The 17,706-nt window shown below is 45.7% G+C and overlaps 1 protein-coding gene across 3 annotated transcripts in view; it reads right to left on the bottom strand.

Annotated features, from left to right (window-relative positions):
• The window catches only part of LOC126544048 (uncharacterized), a 266,997-nt gene extending 249,747 nt beyond the window's left edge, over window positions 1-17,250 (bottom strand). For all 3 annotated transcript variants that reach the window (XM_050191234.3, XM_050191236.3, XM_050191235.3), the window contains exons 1-2: window positions 16,971-17,250; window positions 7,915-7,984 (exon numbers count right to left, since the gene is read on the bottom strand). In XM_050191234.3, coding sequence (XP_050047191.2) covers window positions 7,915-7,939 — 25 coding nt within the window. In that variant the 5' untranslated portion in view covers window positions 7,940-7,984; window positions 16,971-17,250. The remainder of the gene's footprint in view (window positions 1-7,914; window positions 7,985-16,970) is intronic.
• Window positions 17,251-17,706: the final 456 nt, after the last annotated feature.

Genomic DNA, 17,706 nt, shown 5'->3' with positions numbered 1-17,706 from the left:
GTGGTGCGAGGATTTACCGGGTCACATAAAACCAACAATTTCAGCAGTTCTTGCAAACTTCAGTAGCTTTAACATACAACACAATGTGCTCGTGCAGTCGTGCTGCCTAGTTAGCGCAACGCGGTAAAGAAGCGGAAAACAATATAAGCGGCAAACGGCATTCCAAACTTTAGCGAAATGCCTTTAAACCGTATGCTGCACTGCAGACGAACTTCGTCGCTTACGCGTCTAACTATGATCGAGTGGAAAAAAACACCGACGCGACAAAGGAAAGGATGAGAACAAGAAACTTCCCGCCGTAGCGACGATCCATTGCTACCGTTTCTCCCGCTGATGAGACTTTGTGGGGAATGATTAGAACCGTATCGCCAGCACGTTTTCGCCGGTATTTGAGCCCCCCACCCTGCAACAAGTCTTCGATATTCCTTGAAGCTTTTGCCACCCCCCACATGCGAAGGGTGTTGCCTATTTTGCTCTGAAAACGTGAATAAGACAGAGAAGCACTATCAACGACTCAACAAACTACGGCGCGCGGCTGGCACCTCTCCCGTGTGTTCTGCGCAAGGCTGCCACCAGTGGCGCGTCCATCGGCGCGCACTACGCGTTATGCTGTGAACCTCGATGCAATAAGGTTGCCTGCAGTCGCACATTCTTTCATTCGTTTTTAAAGAAATGTTTTTTGTTGTCGTCGTCGTCGTCGTCGTCGTCGTCGTCGTCGTCGTTGTTGTTGTTGTTGTTGTTGTTGTTGTTGTTGTTGTTGTTGTTGTTGTTGTTGTTGTTGAACGTGCTTAGCCTGCTCTACTGTGAGTGATACGGTGTGCGACCTTTAAAATGAAGTAACCTGTACAACAGAAGGATCTTGGAGGTCCCGAGCACTTCGTTGTAAAGGCGCTTGCCTGTACAGCGTATCTAATTATAATCTATGTGCTTTCTCAGAAAAATCTAATTGGCAGAATGCGCTCGTGTCAGTGGATTTGTCTCGTGCTTCCAGAAAAAATATTTTATTCGTTTGAAAACACAATCAATTTAGCTTCTTGTCTGACGTAACTCAGTATAGTTAGAACAAGAGTGACGTCATAGAATAAGCACAATAAACGCAGTTTCGTCTGAGCTAAATATTTGCTGCAAATGGACTAATCGAATCCACAGAGCGTTACATTCGTAAGTGCTATTTGCCATTGGCTGGCCGCCTTCGCTAATATGTCCAGCATCAGGATTGGCTGGAATACCCTCTTACGAACCATTATGACGTAAGATTGTGAACACGGGTGGAAGGTTGTACAGGAATGCACTTCTGGGAAAGCACGAATTAACAGGTGCCGCAACATGTGTAATACAAGTGGAAAACATTAGCATCCCCACGCTATACCACTACACCACAATCTCCTACATCGGTCAAACAAGTTCATTATGAAGGGAGCCACCCAGAAAGAACTGCAAGCAAATATTTTGCGAGAAATTTCTATAGACTCCATGAAGGACAGACATCACTTGAAGAAAAAACACAGCTACGGCCTTCTTTGCTGTCCTTCTGTGGAAACGCGTTCAGCTACAGGTAGGCGATCGCATACCACATCAAGAAAAATGACTGACTGCAGGTTAGTCAATTGACGCCCGAAAACAGACGCAGGAGACGCCGCAAAAGAGAGTTGTAGATTGATTTTAGCCATCCTGAACTTCTGTAATTTACTCTAGCATTTCATCGAGCCAGCGTTTTTCTTTTTCTTTCCTTTCTTTTTATTTTTCTTTTGCCCACATCAAAATTGGGCCGCCGTGTCTAGTGACAGAGAATGACCGAATGTGGCTGACTTATTCACAAACACGATGTGGTTTGAGTGAGACCGCGAGACTGCAATCCTTTTTAATATCAGGTGGCGACATCTTATGCCTAGCGCAAATAATGGTTCTGTGGCGGGATCGATTATACTCTGCCATCATACACTCACGGCAGATCCACAGGGTAGGACAGGCGCGTAATTCAAGTGATCGTCGCTGGAGAAAAATTATTGCAGCTCATGCAAATTGGCTCTCATTTGCCAAAGATATAAGGTTAATGTCCAGTATATCTAGCAGAGCCTGGCTTTCGTGGCGGAAACTCGAATGCTACGCTTCAGAATAATTCTGATTACTTGTGCTTTATATGGTATCGCTTGGATGAAAAGAAAAACCGCAAGGCTCGCCGTTGCTTGCTTATTGCTCTCACGAAATAACGATAAAGGAAGTCAGGTACGTTGGATAAAATCAGAAAGCACGAACGACGTGCAGAATTAGGATACTAATAGCAGGACTGTTTATTACAAGGAGGCACTCTGCTAATAGCTTCCGTTTTCCATACTATGAATCAAGTTCAGCAAAACAACAAACCTAACCCATATCATGAGAAGCCAACAAAGGCACCAAGGACAACATAGGGGAAATTACTTGCACTTACTAATTTAATTAAAGAAATTATAAATTAATGGCAATAAAAGTGGATGAAAAAATAACTTGCCGCAGGTGGGTAACGATCCCACGTATTCGCATTACGCGTTTACTTTTGCGCATTCATCGCACGCGTAACGCGAAGACGTGGGATCGTTCCCCACCTGCGGCAAGTTTTTTTTTCATCCACTTTCATTGCCATTAATTTATAATTTCTTTAACTAAATTAGTAAGTGCAAGTAATTTCCCCTATGTTGTCCTTGGTGCCTTTGTTGGCTTCTCATGATATGATTAATAAAAATCGGGCCCCTCGGTTAACCCCCTTTCTTCTCGTTCATATCTAACCCAAGCAACATTGCAAACCCTACTGTCAAGCGCGAATACTCGTGGGATGTTTATTCTTCGTGTTTATTAGTATCTGCTAGAAAGGACACAATAGTTCCTGGTAATTTATTTATTTTCAATATTTTTCTGACTGTCTCGGCCTAAAACAAAAGTGTGAGATACGCGTTGGTGGAATATTTATTAGCAGAAAATAACGTTTTCAACTATTTGTGGACAATCTTCATCGAATAACCTAAGTTCATTGATCATGACCTCATACATAATTTCCTAAATATATTTAACATACCAGCTGGTATGAACGCATCTGCAGGAAGGCATCTGTTGTCTGTGCACAGTTAATTTGCAACTTCTTTTGCATAAATCAATGGAGTTTTACGTGGAACTCGGTGATGTATAAGAGACAGCTCTCTCCGGAGGTCACCAAGTACATGAAAGCACCAAAAAGGCACAGTCAGAACAATGCATGAACCAGGAAAATGCATGTCATGTTTGCCCAGAAGCGCGCTGTCTGACACCAAGACGCGTAGTGGGTTTTCCATTGCACATCAGCATTGCTCAACCCTGTAGAGGGAGGCTTTCGAGTCAGGCTTCTGAGCGTTGGAGGTGCAATATAAAGCCCGTTACACGTCTAGATGTCTGACTTGTAGTACAAGGGTGCAACTGTAGCGCCAAGCCACATGTTATAATATCGATTACGCTGCTTGGAGCAAACTCTGGTCATTCAGGAAGGACGCCGAGTTTTTAATGAATGTATAGCACCTATAGCACAATGTTGCATAGCGTGATTTTGTGTGTTCAAGTGATTCTATTAAAATATGCTTCCTGTGGACCATTAAGTGAGTTTGAGTTGATCTCTTTAAACTGCGCTCGAGTAGCCGACCGCATGTGGAGTTGTCAGCCTCAGTGTCTGTTTTGAGTTTCTCTCTCTGTCCTTATACAGCGGCAGTTGTCATGTGGCCTCACCAGCCGCCTTCGCGGCATCGTCGACGTACTGTCAAAAACTATGTGCACAAAATGCCAAGCGCGTTGTACAGTGCACCAACTGCGCGTCACGTGATGGCGCATTAGGTGGTCTGTCTGCAAGACGCGCCGTGGTTACTTTTCTTGTTTACGCTAAGCATTGCTCTAGAGAGAAAGAAAAAAGAGTGAAGAAAGATAAGTCTTGTCGTTCTATTTTGCTCGCCCGCGTCTTTTCTTTCTTTTTCTGCTAGAACATGGCTTAGTCTCAAACCAGAACCGGCCAGCTTTTCATTCTTGCAGCGATTGACGATGCTTCAACTAGCTTCAACAGCCGCGTGCTGCCGCCTACCCCGACACGCCGCCGAGTTCCCCACTGGGGAACTTGGTTTACGCCTGCCTATAGGAACGTCACTCTACCTGCCATTCGTAACGGCACCTATCTGTTCAAGGCTGCGGCCTACCAAGTGCACTGCGTGCCATTCCCGACGTACCTCAGCTGCCATAACGTGACGCTCACTGTCTGATCGAACGTCGAATGAAATTGCAAGTGAAACGTGCGCCAGCAGGCTCTTCTGTAACAGCGTCGTTCGGACACCGCTGAATGGAAATAAGGCTGCTGCGCGTGTGACCGTTGTGCGCGAAGCACTCTATCGCGAACGTGCGGCAGAGCGTTGAGAAGCGAGCACTCACAGCGAAGTGGTCGAGCGAAAAGACACGATCCGACATTTAGTGCAGAGTTAGTGGCTCGTGTACTCTGAGCGTCGGTGGGTGAATAAATGAATGAATAAAGCCGAAGTTTGTACAGAAATTGCGCAGCAAAATCGCGATGAGAAATAAAGCATTGCGGGGCCGTCTATATTGGGACCAGTGGCGCAATTATGTCGCCAAAAGTGGGATGTACCTAAATAATCCATTTGCCTGCTTGTTTATTTGCTTTTGCGCATTCACTATGAACGTAAGCCCATGGTTTCGCTCCCTCGATTTAAATTTCACTTTAGTTGCAACAACGTTATTTTCAAACAGTTCATGCGAACGAGCACGCAGAAAAAGGGTTTAACGAGCAACTGCAGAAGCTGTTGGGAAAAGAAAATACCAATATTCTCATTGAGAGCAGCAAATGGCGTTTCATTACATTTATTTATTTATTTATTTATTTATCTATCTATCTATCTATCTATCTATCTATCTATCTATCTATCTATCTATCTATCTATCTATCTATCTATCTATCTATCTATCTATCTATCTATCTATCTGTCTATCTATCTATCTATCTATATATCTATCTATCTATCTATCTATCTATCTATCTATCTATCTATCTATCTATCTATCTATCTATCTATTTTTACCGATAAAAATTAATTCGTTCGATGCCGTGCGCAAATGCAAATTCTTACGGTTCATTCCATCTCAAGTGTCACCAACCGTTTTCAAAAAAATCAAATTTATCTTTACCGCTAAAAACTAAATTTTATCCAATAATACATTCGGAGTAAGGCGTCGATAAAGCATCGCATAAAAGCTGCTATCAGCCGTACTTTTAACTAAAACACTTCAGTGTGCAATTTATGCATGAATTGTCTGAACATGGGCAGCAAAACTATTTCATAAGCAAGGTAAGCTCAAAGTGCTCATTCTGCTAATACAAAGCATCCGATTTATTCATTTATTAGCGTGATAGCCTTAAGGGCCCGGTGTCGTAGAACATAAAATACGGCGTCGGCGCCGGCGTCCGTGGTCGAGAGAATCATCTCGAACCACGCGGGCCCTCCGCGTGGCGCATAGGTGTTACTGAACTAATTGAATTTCTCAACGTAAAATGCGTCAGACAATTCGTAAAGTATGACTTACACACACCCTACGGACATGATAGCGTCGGGTCGTAATTTGAATCTACGAGGAAACATAATTCTGTTACGCGGAAACTCAAACACGAAACCCTTTTTTAACTGCCGATTGAGGTGTGTCTTAGTAGGAGCGGCGCGGTCCCCTCGGTTCCTTGCAACGCCATCAGAAAGAGAACCAGAAAGCTCGCCTTAGTGAATGGAGCTTGCCGCCAGCGTTTCCAGGAAAACATTAATGGTTACATAAACTGCAGTTACCGCGAAGCGTGAGAAGCAGTCAGGGATTTTTGAATGCTATCGGCGTTACACTCTTAAAGGCGAAGCTTTAGCGTCCTCCCAAATTTTTATTTTATTCTAACCTTCACGTAACGGATCTGGGTGGCTCATCAGTAAATGCAAGGGAAAAAAGCGGAGAGAACGCGTGTAAACGTCGTAGTTTACGCTTATATATGTATGTGCCATCGCATGGTGACTTGAGCACGGTCCACCGGCCAGCACGACTGGTTGCATGATTATGCGTATGAATTCGATTTCTCCAATATAAGCCGTGACATGTTTCGAATGTACTGTAAGCATAAATTGTAACGCCGATGAAGTATACATATGCAACCCCCCGGTCCCCCCCCCCCCCCCCCTACCCACCGCTTCTTATTTTTCGTTTCCACGCGGGAGTGCGCCCATAGCGAAACTTATGCCCGACACTGGGTTCTATAGGCCACGGTATAATGCGATGATTTTATATTACAAAGCTACTTCTTTTCGCGCTTTTCGCGCGGTCCGGGCAGCGCTCCATCCACGTTATCTCTGGGATCGGGCGACCGTGAGCGGCGGGCGATAAGAAAGGAATAGCATCGAGTGAAACGAAAAGGAGATATTTGTTTGTACATCGTATATTTTGTTTTTAATAAAAGCTGGAGAAGTCTGCCTGGCTGACGGCCTGGCATGCTACTCCAGGTGATGGGTAAAAGTTATGGTGTAGACGACAGTGCTCAGACACAAGCACAAATGGCACATACATCCATAGACATGCACGCACACTTCACCTGTTAGTAAAGTCTCAGTAAGGCCCGTAGTTTTCAAAGATGTTACTATCTCTTTCATTGCACGCAGTGCATAAGCAGTGTTTCGCCACGGGTCAGGAATATAGCGTAGTACTGAGCTGAAGTCGGGTCAAAAACTACAACGCAGCCTTCATAAATTGTCTGTCCGATGAATATTGACTGCGCTCACACAAACATGCTGCAAGTCTTCAGGAACATTGCACTGAACACATCGGCGTGTCTAATGACTGAAGGTTGCACTTAAAGTCGCTGGTGTAAGCCACGTCAAGCCTGATGCGATGAAGACATGCTTGGTCTTGCCAGCTGAGGCCTCACGGCTTGCTTAACTCGCAGTATGAGTCTGTTCTGTAAAGGTATCCGTATTGGTGGTTCGCATCGCATCGCACCACACAGAACGCTGTGACCGCTACTCGGCAGTGGTGTTCACAGCGACAGTGAGACAGCGAAAGGAAACGTTACATTAAACCGGACGACATATTACATTAGGGCAGGTATAATGTAACGGTTACCGGATAGTACTATGTGACATCGCTTCGTCTACACAGAGATATCGCTGTGTATATGCCAGCGATATGTCACATAATACTGTCTATTAGTTATAGTAATCCTGTGCCGGCAGTTCTTGCATTCACTTGTCTCGCGTGCGTTCAAATTCACGCAGCAAGTACGCCACCGCCAAGCAGCAATCACTTCCTGCATAGTCTAAACATACCGGAATGAGTGGGTGCCCACTGCCCTATCGTGTGCGTTGCAGCTGAAGTGAATGGTAAATCGGAAATGAAAGCGATTCCGCAGTTGCAAATAACATAATCTTATGAGCCACTGACGCAAAAAAAAAGATAGCACGTATAATATTCGGCGAAAAAAAGAACGTTGTCTCTGAATTGCAGTAAGATAACAAAAAGGAAAGAAACAGTTGCGACAAATCGCGTGATCAAAAATCCGCGGACTTCGCCGCCAGCAATTTATAACCACACCTCACACGCGCACGCGCACCTTTAGGCGCTTTCCCACCATCACGAAGTCACAAGTGCAAAATTTCATCAACTCTGCATTTGTGGCATCCAGTGACCAGTGCGAATTACTACCAGCGAGTAGTTCCTGCAGAAAAGATACACACTGTAAGCTGAAAACTCAACTAAAGGACTTCCGTTCCGAAAGACCGTGTTGAACGCGTTTTACCGTTCCCTGCGGAATTATTGCCTGCCCGGGGGAAAAAAATATAGACAGAAAAGACACGCAAAAGATAATTCAAGGTATTCGCAGGACGAATTTCTCACCTCCTACGTCTTTTCTTGCAAACATGTTGACGGCTACGCTCTTTCCAGCCTTGTCATGTTCCTCCAATCCCTGTAAAACAGCAGTAAGTTGGCTCAGTGCCACAATGCTTACAAGGTCGAAAAAAATAAAATAACACTATACTGTTTTACCATGTGATTCGGACCACAACGACAAGAATTATCTAGCGACATCATAAAAGAATCACGTAAGACAAGTGAGTCAAAAAAGAGACTCCAACTTCAAGAGGAACGCAATTTATTAATATTTGTCGCAAATTGAATAGATGTAACGGGCTACAAGATGCGGATTACAAGTAATATCGATAAATCGATTGCCTCCTCATTTCCATTCCTCGTTCTTTGACATCGGCGTGTGAATGTTTACTCTGCAGTTTGACTAACCTTACGCTTCGTCGATATTTATTATCCGATCCGCGGATGCGTTCTTCAACCGCACTTGCACATGTGATTTGCCTCGTGCTTCATCCCCTCGTATTGTTGTACTAACGACGATCTCCCATGATAAGCAACACAAAGAAATCCTGCGTGTCCTCTTCGTTTCTATGCGAAAGTTTTATCAGCCGTATAAACTTGTAAACATTCGCTTACTAACTAAATTAACAATGATAGAATATGTAAGCGTGAGTCAACAAGGACGTAGAAGGAAACAGACACACAGAGAGAGCGCTATCTTTGTGTGTCTGCTTCTTTCTATGTCCTTGTTCAGTCGCGGTTACACGTTCTATCATGGATTCAAACCAAGCCCGTCAACGTGTTTTAACTAAATTAACCAGCACGGTTTCACGCGCGCACAGGTAAACATGAACACATCTCGCTCGATGACAGCGGGAACTGTCTGTGAAAACGCTGGAGTTGGGAATCGCGGCAGCAGCCGCGAGCCAATTGACCTCCGTGCATCTGTCGCTTCAACGCGAGCCAAACGTCGAAAGCACAGCGCATACGAAACTACCGACACTACACGCACTCTGCAAACATCGCAGATCGCATTGAAGATTAGGCCCACGCGGGCGCGCACTTTGGCCATGTCGCAGTTCGCTTTCAAGACCCACGAGCGCCGGCAACACGTCCTTACGGCGTCCGCCAAAAGGCTGTTTCACATGGCGCGATTTTCAGTCAGCGACACAGCGAATTCCGTCGCTCAGCTACCGCCGCGACGTCGTGGGCTCCCCGCGACTGGATCCCAACAAGTTGTTCGCGCCGTCGCTGAGTCGCAGCGATCGGTGCGATGTGGGAGGGGCAATGTGTGGCGAAACAAAGCGCCGTCAAAATAGGCGCTTTCCTGTTTTACCACGCGTTGCTAGCTCTGTGGAGCAATGTCGCGCGCCAGTTTTAGCTATGTTTTAATAGTGCGTACCTACCAGCGCCAACGGCTTAGAAGCTTCATAAAGATTTCTTTTTTTCTTCCGCTTACACAATTCGTTTAAAAGGAGACGCTGCACGCTCTCCAGGTCGGGAGAAGGACGCCGCTTAAACATAAGGCGCGCACCCACTTGATCACCACCGTCGTCAACCTCTTCATCGCTACAAATTGTGCCAGCTGCTTATACATGCACACTTAATAGTAGCTTGTTCTTCTGCAAAAGCAAATACTCATCCAGGAAGAAAGTAGTGGCTTCCATAGTAACACCGAAACTAGAGTGTACTAAACGGAACCACCCCACCGACGCGGCACAAGCCGCACGCTCATACTTGCGGTGTTGTGCAGCGTCTCACTCACCGCATCTGCAAGCTGTCGTAATGTCTCAACGGTTTTAAACGTTAAAAATGATGTACTTATTCTATTATCGAATAATAATAGGAAAATTCGAATATTTGACTAGTTTCCATGTTGTTTTTATTTAACGATGCAGGCATGGATACTTCGTGAGCAGGGGGCAATCCTGCGCATCGCTGCGACGGAAATCGCGCTGCCACAGACGCATGTGAAAGCTGTCAGTGACAATCGCTCTGCGACGTGCGCGGCAGAACGATTTTTTTTTTCGCCCCAATCGCGCCATGTGAAACATCCTAAAGGCGTCTACTACGGCGTCCGCGATTTGCGTGATCAACGCCGTAGTAGACGCCGCGGTTGTCTCCTCTCTGTACGAAGCGGCCGTCAAGGAGGACATCGAGGCACCCTAGCAGCCGCCGGAGAAGAACGCCCCTCTCCCTCGCCTGACCCTCCTGTCTGGCGCGTGACAGGAGAGGGAACGCATCCGGGCTGCGTTCCTCGCTTGCGCACGCGAGATTGAACCGCGTCCGCCGGCTCACCCTCATACGCTTTCACTCATACGGAACCTCACGGCGACGGCGACACCAACGGCAGAAATGCGCCTGGAGTGTCCATATAATTGCTATCGCAATAATATATAGAGCACACTCTTGAAAGAAGACTGAACATTGTATCAGATAAATAAGGGGGCGCGAGGACATACGCAGGTGGCATCTGTCGGTAGCACCCCGTTCCCGTGGTATGCGGGAACAACATGACGCGCTCCTCGTAGTTAGGCTGCCGGCGCTTAATTAAAACAGATCACGGGATGCCCTCTCGGACATTTGTGTAGGTGCCTTCAAAGCGAGGGAAGTTTTTCACCGCCGAATTATTGGTCCTGGACAAACTGAAAGCACATAACGCTTTAGAGACGCTGAATATTTACAAATCGCAATGCACGGTTACTTTGTGCGTATACGTCGCAACGTGGTCCGCCGAACCGGCTTCTTACGCACAAGAAGCCATTTCCGAGAGAATACGCTGTCTGCAAAAGCGAAGCCAATGACGGCTCAGTGCAGCGATCGCACGCATTCGCAGCGAGCGGCTGCGCTTGTGCATGGACGTAGGTGCGCGATATTTTGATTTCGCTGCGATCGTTACTGACCGTGCCTTTCTTTCTTCGGTCTTTATTTTGATTCGAATAAAAATTTTTCCCAACATCACCAGTGAACGACAACGCATTTCTGTCTCTTCAGGTGGAATACATGAAGAGGTACTTTCACGACATGTTGTAATTTCCACTTAGCCAATCAAAAAACTTTATTAATGACCTTTCTAAGGTACCGATTTGTTGAAACTGAAATTCTAACAAAGAACTATAAGAAATCGTGACTAGCATCATTTTCGAGAGTTACGTCCCCAAAATGTGATAAAATACCCATTAGCGTAGCAGTATTATTCCGGACTGTTGGAGGGAGGCTATTATGAAACTGTTAACAGGAACGCCAATATATTTCGTGCTACATTTTGCTCATCAATATGTCACAATCGGCGCTAGCCTTAGGATTTTGCTAAGCAGACATGGGGCGCTATAACGTAAAACTATTCCAAACTTTTCTATTCCGATTCTGCAATCAACCCTCCGCGATTGGTCAAAAACTTTTTTGGACCACCCCCACTTCCCCCGTTCTGTCACGTGACGTCACGAAAACCACGATGCCTCCCCATCTGATATGACGTGTACACACTGATTATGCACGATTTGACCGAACAAAAGAAAAATAGTTATTTCTGATTGGGCGTCTTTTCGCGATTAGCCCTCGGCTATTGGTCAAAAGTTTTCGGGCTGCGCCCACTTCACCTGCCTGTCATGCTACGTCACAAAACCGCGAAGACTCACCACGTCAAAGTGACGTGTACGCGTTAAAGATGCATTAATATGCCGAATAAAACTGAATTTTTTTCTGAATAGCCTCAGGCTGCCCCGTTCCGAAAGGAATAAAAGATGGCTGCCGCCGATCGCTGAGGCACTGGCTACTCGCACCTGCCGGAAAGCATGGGTTTATTTGCGTATTATGAAATTCTCTGCGTGGCCGTATAACGTTCTCGAGCACTTTCAGCACGTTTACGACCTCGTTCTTCCAAATCTTCTTTGCTGAGGATCCGTTTTACCGTCATTTTTAAGCTTCCGTTGCATGCCACCGCCATTTTCGACCAACCACCGCAAGCTAAGTAAGGGAAAGCGGACCAATCGCAGACGCCGGCACCACCCTCTTCATCCGGTTATCGATTTTCAGTGCACTGGCTCGGCCCCATCGAATCCCTCTCCACTTGAGCGTGCTCCTCGCCTATTGTCAGCCAATTAGATAAGACAAGCCGCTCATTGTATGAAATATTATTCGCTTTTCAAGCAAACAAAAGTGACCTCCTATGAACGAGGAGAGTGTTTGGTTGGTCTGTTCAGATGATCATGCGGGTCACCGCCCGATTCTTACGTCGGTAGTTACGCAAATTTGGCGTCAGGAGATTGGAATAAAAACATATTGGAATAGTTTTCGTTATAGGGCCGATGGCTTCACTGCTGCTCAATTTCACGGTTTAAACAGGTAACATAAACTGAATATTTACAAAGTTAATCAGTGAATTTTTCTAATTTGCGACCTGTACATTGCGCCTTTTCGTGCATGTCCGCATATTCAGATAATTCTCCTGAACAAGCTGAATTGCGCTTTCAGAAGCAATTCCTTAAAAAAGAAATCAATAAAAGAAACCATAGAACATGGTAAATTGTCAAAGAGCCTGAACTTGACAACATCTGTGCGCCTTCACGCCGGAAAAACAGTGGGAAAAGAGGGACAATAAGGACTGGCAGGATAAAGCGCGGTTCTGTCAGCTCTTGTCCCAACTCCTATGCAGTTTTTTTTTCGTCATCAACGCACGGTAAATACATAACGTACGCACATACACCATGCTGTAAGCTTTAGGTGACAGCATATGAGTATTTGACAGGTCATAAGCAATCATCATTGCGCGAACGCTTGCAAGTGCCATTCGAAAATACTTTCGTAATGCAATGATAGGAAACTTGTCGCGCACGGGGACGTGCGATAGAACTTCAGGACGAGCCAATATTTCTCTGAATCCTTCAATGTCTTATTATTTATCGTAACTGGGCTGTGAACCACAGCGCGGCTAAGGCTCCCATGGCGTGGTTAAAAACTTGTGTATGTATATCTCTTATGTGCGTCATCGTCTACGCGCCTTTTTCACCTCAGAATAAAAACTTTCGTTTTCAATCCCGCTCCTCTAGCTGCTGCCGGCGCAGCCACTGCGACAGCAGTGTCCACGTCATCTCTCATGATACATCACGCCGACGGCAGCGCCAGTCTTTCCAGTCGTGGCACTCAATCCCACGCTTTTCTTTTTTTTACTCACAAGGGCTTATTGCGATAAGATGCGGCGGGAACAATGTCTAGTCCAAAACGTCCGCTTCAAACATCCGCTCCAAATACGGATGAAAATTGATCGAGATAACTTTGAAGATTTTACGTTAAAGTGGTCTATCAGAGAGACTGTATAGTGTCCACACACGTTCTCCACCTGTTCTATTTCATTTTCTCGCGCCCGTTATGTCTCCGCTATTCTTTCCGTCTTTCTTTTCTCTTTACCTTTTCCCCAGTGCAGGGTAAAAATTTAAAAGCTCTCCTGGTTAACCCCCTGCGTTTTCGACACAATTTCTTTCTCTCTCTCTCTCTCTCTCTCTCTCTCTCTCTCTCTCTCTCTCTCTATCTCTCTGATGGGGATAAATAGATGTGCACGGGAAGCACTACAGAGTCAAAGGCGCTCGCGCAAGCCAGACGTTCTTAGCACAAAAGTGCCTTCACTGCCTTCTGAGCCGATGATAGGTGGGGACGGCGTTCTATTAGTATCTGTTCACTTAAAAGACGGCCAGCTAGTTTTCTGAATGCGCTGGACATAGGTTGTTTTTGTGCTTCAAACTGAAGACAGTGGCATGATATAGGCGCTCAATGTTCTCCACGCAGTCGCAGACATCAGATGCAAGACTGTCAGTCATTCCAATTACTGCTGAATAAGCTATCGTGAAGGCAACTCTCGACCACAGTCTTCGCGTCGGTACAGGCAGGCCACAGGTCCGAGTGTAGCGAATTGTTTAGTCTGTGTCAATGTCATGCACTCTCTCTCCCTTCTTTCTATTGGCCTTATCCCTTCCCCCAGCGTAGCGTAGCCAACCAGACTCTTGACTGGTTAGCATCCCTGCCTTCCTTTTATCTCTCTCTCTCTCTCTCTCTCTCTCTCTCTGGAGAGATAGGCTGGGCAGGGTTAAATGAGATTTAATTGGACAGGTGAGAAGCAGTATGCCTCGAGTTACTCCATATCACTTATATGCAAAAAAAAATTTGGTTTAAACTAAAATTTAAAAAATGTTGCGCATATCCAAAGTGATGTGTGACCAAAACTTTAATTGTGTTGGGTAATTAGGCGCCTGTTGGAAAATTGCCGAAGTTCTGTTGCACTTTGCATAGTGCGTCGCTTCAGAACTATCACGTGTATCAAGATAAAACTTGCTATAGACATAAAGCGCGTCTTTGGATGAACACAATGGAGGAAATTCAAGGTTGCAGACGCTTTCGAGGCACTGTCTAAAAATTATCAAATTTTTAGACAGTGTAGCTCTCATCGATGCATGGCGGGAGGCTAAAATGTTTGCGAATAACTGGGTGTATCAAGATGAAACTTCCTAAGAATAGATTGTGCGTCAAGTACAATTTCAGTGTTGCAGGCGCATTAGGCGCGCATAAGAAAATTTCCAAATTGCCGTCGAAGAACCTAAAACGCTCGTTCGAGCAGAATAAACTTTAATAATAGGTGTCGTAGACAAACAGTTAGACATTTCTGCTTGAACCTTTGCACACATACATGGGAGACCACCTAGATTTAATATCAACCGTTGGAAAGACTTTTCTAAATTGAGAAGCGTGAATTTGGGAAATTTACTTGTACGCCGTATACCACTTTCAACGCGCCGCTCCGATTGTGACTCGGTGCTGCGCGTATTGGCGAGAAAAATGTGCGAGGCTCGCTGGTTCCAGTAGAACTCCACAGAAGCCAGCTTCTTTTTTTTCTTTTTTCTTTTTTTTTTTTTTTTTTTTTTTGTCTGGGATGCGTTATGAGGATACAAGGAGCGCGCCGGGCGCCCGTGGCCTTTTGTCTCGAACTACTCTACTGGAATTTCGAATATGATTTGTCAAAGTCTCACAAATCTCCTGGCTTTCATTTATTTGTTTCAAGCGCCTAGGGTTTTATCCTCAGACATCTCAACAGGAACGCGTGAATGGAATGTCTGCAATTCAAATAAGGCTTCAAGCATACGGCATGGCAGAAACGGGCGCCGCATACAAGAGATTACTGCCACTTAAGATTGTTCATTGTACCAGTGAAAACAGATACAAGACGTTAGGTATCTTATTCGCCGAGAAACCTGGCAGAATATTTGTGTTTTCTCCGGACAAACCGCATGCGGATACAATACGTCTCTAGAATGCGCCAGCACATTACTGAGAGGCAATTATCCTTATAGTTAAAGCCACATGTTGAACCGTACCTGAGGAAAACACTAATATCCAACTTCCTTTCTCTTCTTATATGACAAATAAAGCAGCTTGGTATTCGACAAACGAAGAAGTGCTTATTTTTTTTTCTGGATCTGAAACTGTTCTGCCTTGTATACTTCAACTAAAAGCCGAATAACCTGACCAGATGCGAATATTTGAGGTAAAATTTAAAGTATGGTGGCACTCTCGTATAACGGCATGAATTGAAGCCTATCACAGGGGACTAGAAAGAAATGCCTATTTTCCTGTCTGCTTCTCCGTAAATGTATATGTCGAATGAGGATTGGTCTGGAATGTTTCAAAAAGCTGTCTCTCGGAACAGCAAGGCGTCCAGACAATGCATAAAAAACAAAGTTTGATATTAGTGTTTCAAAAATTAGTTTCAAATCAAACGAAAGGGAGGCCATTGCAAGTACATCCGGAAAAGCAGGTAGTTTTAGGCCGAGAGGCAAAAAGGTAACGTTCAGTCTAAGAAAATCGTGGTCAGAAAACACGCTGAAGTTCCGCGCGCCATAGGCGAAAAGTCTCGCGTCGGCATCAGCAGCGACACTTGCAGCCGAAAATGTACTGGTGCAAAAGTGCTCGCACAAAACATTGCCTTTTGTCGTAAGAAAATGTGACACCTTCGATCCTGACAAATAACCAGCAAGTCTCCGCCTTAGACCTCGTACCTTGAAACCGGAAATGAACTTCGCACTCGAACGCAAATAGGCGCTCCCTATAGAGACAGCTTTCATTTTCTTACACCCAAACGCTCTTGTTCTTTTGATATATACCTAGTGTTCTATAACGCATGGGTCTTAGCAAGGACTACAGCTTAGAGCTCAACATAATGTAATATAACGAAGTAATCTCGACCTGATACAAATTAAGGGAAATCCTACAGCCATGGCTGTCAGATTTCCTTGCCGAAATGAGCGAAAAATATTTTAAGAACCTTGTAAAACCGGCTGTCAGTACGGCATGACGCCATCTAAGCTCCTAAAATGCTTAGAAGACGAACAACACCCAACAAAAAACTGGATCAACCTTCAGATAGCAACAGCGCAAATGGACAACGCGCAAATACAAAGGTGACCACGGGACAGAGCTTGTCCCGCGGCCTTCTTCGTCTTTGTGTGTTGTCCGTTTCCGCTGTTACACTATGCATTTTCACCAACTCGTCCAACTTTCCGTCTTATTAAATCGACCCTCCCTAGATAATTTTTGCTCCTAGGTGTTCTAAAGTACGACATCAAGGGCCAGGTACAAGAGCTCATCCCGATTGGGTTCCATTCGTATAAAAGTTGTACTTTAAAACAAAAATAAAAGCAAAGAGTATGCCCTTACGGGTGAGGAAGTAAAGTGGAATAAAAACAGCTCCTGACCAAAGTAAACTTACAAAGCGCCCAGGAGGCGAGATTGCCGAACTGCATGCAAGACCATGCCTAGAAGCAAACGAATTGTCTTAAGCTGGCCGTAGCATAAATTCACATATCAAGAAAATTCTAACGCAGAACGCGAGGCGCATCGCTACAGCGTAATGTCTCTGAAAAACGACACGCATGCGGCGTTTTTACCAGCCTTCTTTCATACCTGAAATGAACAAAACAATCAGGCACTAAACAGATAACACATAGAAAGCGAGATCATGACGACAGCTAGAAGGTGGCGACCCCTTCATTGGCGTGTAAAAATGAAGATAGCAAAAATAAATGAAAGAAGATGCTCACCTTTGGATGCCCAGGTGCACGAAACGCACAGTATAAAGGGTGGAGCAGTTGAGAGCAACCAAGCGGCCTACAGGATAAACATGGCTGCCCGCTAAGGACTGTGTCCTACGGAACCAGCGAACTTTCAGCGAGCCGTGCTCCTTCCCGCGTGTTTCCTGTCGAGCGCGGATTTCAAAGCGTCGCGTGCGTGTCCTGGCGCTGGTTCCGGGCGATCCGAGTTCCGTGAACTTGCTGCAAATCGAAGCACCGCCGCCACCGCTCTGAAGCCAAACAACGTTGAGGGATATTTTTTTTGCGCCCTCTCGCCTCTTCGCTTGCTCGGGTTGTTTCTGATTCTTTTTTCATTTGTTATTCTCTGGTAGTCGTCACTTTTGCACTGCGCATGCTCTTGGAACAGCCAAAAAGGTGCTAATTTTAAAGCGCGCCGCCGGTGCCGCCGAGGAAGCAGTATAAATAGCTGCCGGCGAGAGCTCGCGATGTCTGGAACCTCGTAAAGGCAGCCGGCGAAGGTCCCCTCCAGAGCACGCAATTCCCGTCCACCTAGCCGATTGCTGAGTTCTTCCCAAAGACCACGTCTTCCGCCGCGCCCACTGGCGACCGCCTCGAGACGCTTGGCGCTCCTGACGTCAAGCAACCAGCCCACGCTTCGGATCCTCGTGCGTCGGCGTCCGTGCCGGCTGGGTCAAGCTTGCCGGTCGCAGCGAGTCCCTCGTGCGCGGCATTTGCGAGTGGCGAA

Source organism: Dermacentor andersoni, chromosome 1, assembly GCF_023375885.2.
Source record: "Dermacentor andersoni chromosome 1, qqDerAnde1_hic_scaffold, whole genome shotgun sequence".
Taxonomy (NCBI): domain Eukaryota; kingdom Metazoa; phylum Arthropoda; class Arachnida; order Ixodida; family Ixodidae; genus Dermacentor; species Dermacentor andersoni.
This window is presented reverse-complemented; position numbering and strand designations above follow the sequence as displayed.